General features: G+C 59.4%; 1 protein-coding gene across 1 annotated transcript in view; it reads left to right on the forward strand.

The window, feature by feature from the left end:
• Positions 1–2617, forward strand: part of CAMK2A (calcium/calmodulin-dependent protein kinase II alpha) — a 32423-nt gene that overhangs the window by 9073 nt on the left and 20733 nt on the right. Inside the window, exon 2 of the mRNA XM_009322749.1 lies at positions 1624–1683. Coding sequence (XP_009321024.1) covers positions 1624–1683 — 60 coding nt within the window. The remainder of the gene's footprint in view (positions 1–1623; positions 1684–2617) is intronic.

Consider the following 2617-nt stretch of genomic DNA (forward strand, 5'->3'; position numbering starts at 1 on the left):
CCTGTGCAGCCCAAGGCTCGACTGGCAGCGGCGTGCAGGCACACAGAGCGGTGCCGGGAGCTGCTCCATACTCGGGGTCACATTCACCTCCCTCTCCCGTGATTTCTGGCCTCTTCCAAGCAAGCAAAGGAGCTTTACTGGACACCAGCAATGCTGGGCTTCCCCGTGGGCTATTTGGCCCCAGCCTTCGTGCTGCAGATGGGGAAACTGAGGCAGAGAGTGACAATCAGTGACTCACCTAAGATCACTGTCAGGCAGGAGCAGAAAAGGGAGCAGAAAGCAGCTCCCCCATTCCCCAGAGAGTGTTTTCCCCACTGGTCACACTATCCCTCCATCCTGTCCCTGTCCTCCACCCCACATTGGATTTTGGTTGAGAAAAGCAACAGCCTAAACCCCGACCTCTCCCTGTCGCCCTGTCCCACCCTGGGGAGGTTGTCCCCCATTAGGGGGGAACGCCATGGGGAGCTGAACGAGGCCACCGAGGCTGGCCCAGCCTTCAGCTCGCGGATCCCAGCACAGGCTGCAAAACTCACCCCAAGCCCTGGGGTGACTTGCTCGTGCCGAGCCCCGCGGTCACTGGACGGGGGATACTGAACCCTGGGGAAGGCTCCAGCCTCCACAGGGAAGGGTCTACGTATCCTTCAAGTCTGAGCAGTTGGGGACACCCAGGTTTGGTTCGATGCAGGGCGAGATCCTGGGGTGTGAACCTGCAAGGTAACAGCAATAGCACTGAGAGACGAGCAGCCCTAATTATATCCTCGCTTCTCCCGGCTGCTGGGTTCCTGCTAGCACGAAATGCCTCCAGACAAGGCACCTCCACACAGGGTGGCTGGGTCAGGTATAAGGAGGGAGAAAAGTGCAGAGCCAGGGGAAAAGAAACAGAATTATTTGAAAATTCATTCTGGGCTGCCCCGGGGTGGAGGCTTTTTGGCTCAGCTCAACTTGCTTTGCCCAGAGCTCGTTGTCTCACATCCCCGAGCCTGGGGAAAGCTGGGGAGAGGGACCTGTGCTGCCTGTTTGGAGACAGGCACCAGAGCGAAGCCAATTTTCAGAGCCAGGGTTTTGCGATGTAGGAGAGCAAAGACCTGATGTGAAATGGCTGGGAGAGAGGGGGAGTGAAGGGGATAGCCCCGTTTCAGCTTGACATCTCTCGCTGGTCGGCTCTATCTTCGATTGTTCAAATTGTACCATGCGGGGCCAGAAATGTCCTTGCTGATTGCCTGTGCTTGGCTGAATAAGAGAAAACAGAACAGGTGCTGCTGGCAGCGATAGCCCAGGCAGCTCCGGGGGATTCGGGAGGTGATGGGGAGTTGTTCAGCAAAGAGAAGGGAGAGAGGAGGGTGAGGGATCATCCAAAGCCCAGGTCTGCCCATGGCATTGGTGACTGGGGGCTTGCCTGGGGGCTGCATCCGGCGCTGGGATGCTGTCCATCAGGCCCTGATGCTGAGCATGTCCCCAAACCCTTTAGCAAAAAAAAAAAAAAAAGATGGGTTTGCTTCTTGTCAGCTGCTCCGTCCCACCAGGTCTCCCATGCTGGCAGCTCCTCCTAGAGAGCATGGCAGGAGCTGAGAGCGGTTTATTCCCTTTCCCAAGACCCTAATTTAGGGCCGTTGCCTCTTTCAGATCACCAGAAGCTGGAACGAGAAGCCCGGATCTGCCGCCTCCTGAAGCACCCCAACATCGGTAAGCGTGCCCTGCTCGCCCCCCACATACCACGCAAGGAGCCAAGCAAACCTGCCCGTGCCCCATGCCTGGCTCCGCTGCCTCCCTGCCCTCCCATGCCCCCGCCGGGGCTGGGGGGGTCCCCACCGATGATTCAGCCCTGCCCGCAGCAGCATGGACTGTTTGTTCTTCCCTTGCACGCCGGCCACCACCCCGGAGATGGAGAAGGGGCTCGGTGGCAGCCCGCCCCCTTGATCTGCAGAGCCCCCCCTCCTCTTCCTCACGGGGAGGCAGCATCTTCAAACGGGGTCATGGGAAGAAAGGCCTTCACCGAGTGTGGGGGGACTGAAGTAGGTCCTACCTAACCCAATTGGCCATAGCTCCCTCAGGGAGAAGCGGGGCCCCAGTAGGCTGCAAGGGACTATTTTTACTCCTCTCCCCCCCCTCGGGTGCTGTGTTCCTCTGCATGCTCCAAACAGCGGCTGCAGCTCCGAGCAGCAGCAGCAGCAGCGCGGGGCGGGTAGGAGGAGCGATGGCGGGGGGAAGCGAAGACTTTCCCACCGACCGTCCATCTGAGAGTAGCCTCCTTCGGAAAAGCTGTTTCAGGAAAACTCCTGAGCCCCTGCAAAAGACAAAAATAGGCCAGAAGGAGAGAGAGAGGGGAGGGGAGAAAACTGCAGTAAAAAAAAATCCCAAACCCCAGCCTTGAGAGTGATGCTGATGCAAGCTGTCTGTGCCCAGGGATGGTCCGGCAGCGGGAGCGGGGATGAACCCCCTCTCCCTTCTGCTCCACCCCGGGATGTGCCGACCCCGGTGGGACCCTGCAGCTTTTGGGAAAGCATTTGGGGGTAGGACAGGAGCTCTGCAGCCCTCGCATCCCACATCTGGGAGCTGGGAGGTTTCCCCTTTGGCTGAGCTCCTCCCTGGCCCCCTCGCTGCTCCGGCTGGGCTCGGG

Source organism: Pygoscelis adeliae, unplaced genomic scaffold (genome assembly GCF_000699105.1).
Source record: "Pygoscelis adeliae isolate BGI_AS28 unplaced genomic scaffold, ASM69910v1 Scaffold34, whole genome shotgun sequence".
Classification (NCBI taxonomy): Eukaryota; Metazoa; Chordata; class Aves; order Sphenisciformes; family Spheniscidae; genus Pygoscelis; species Pygoscelis adeliae.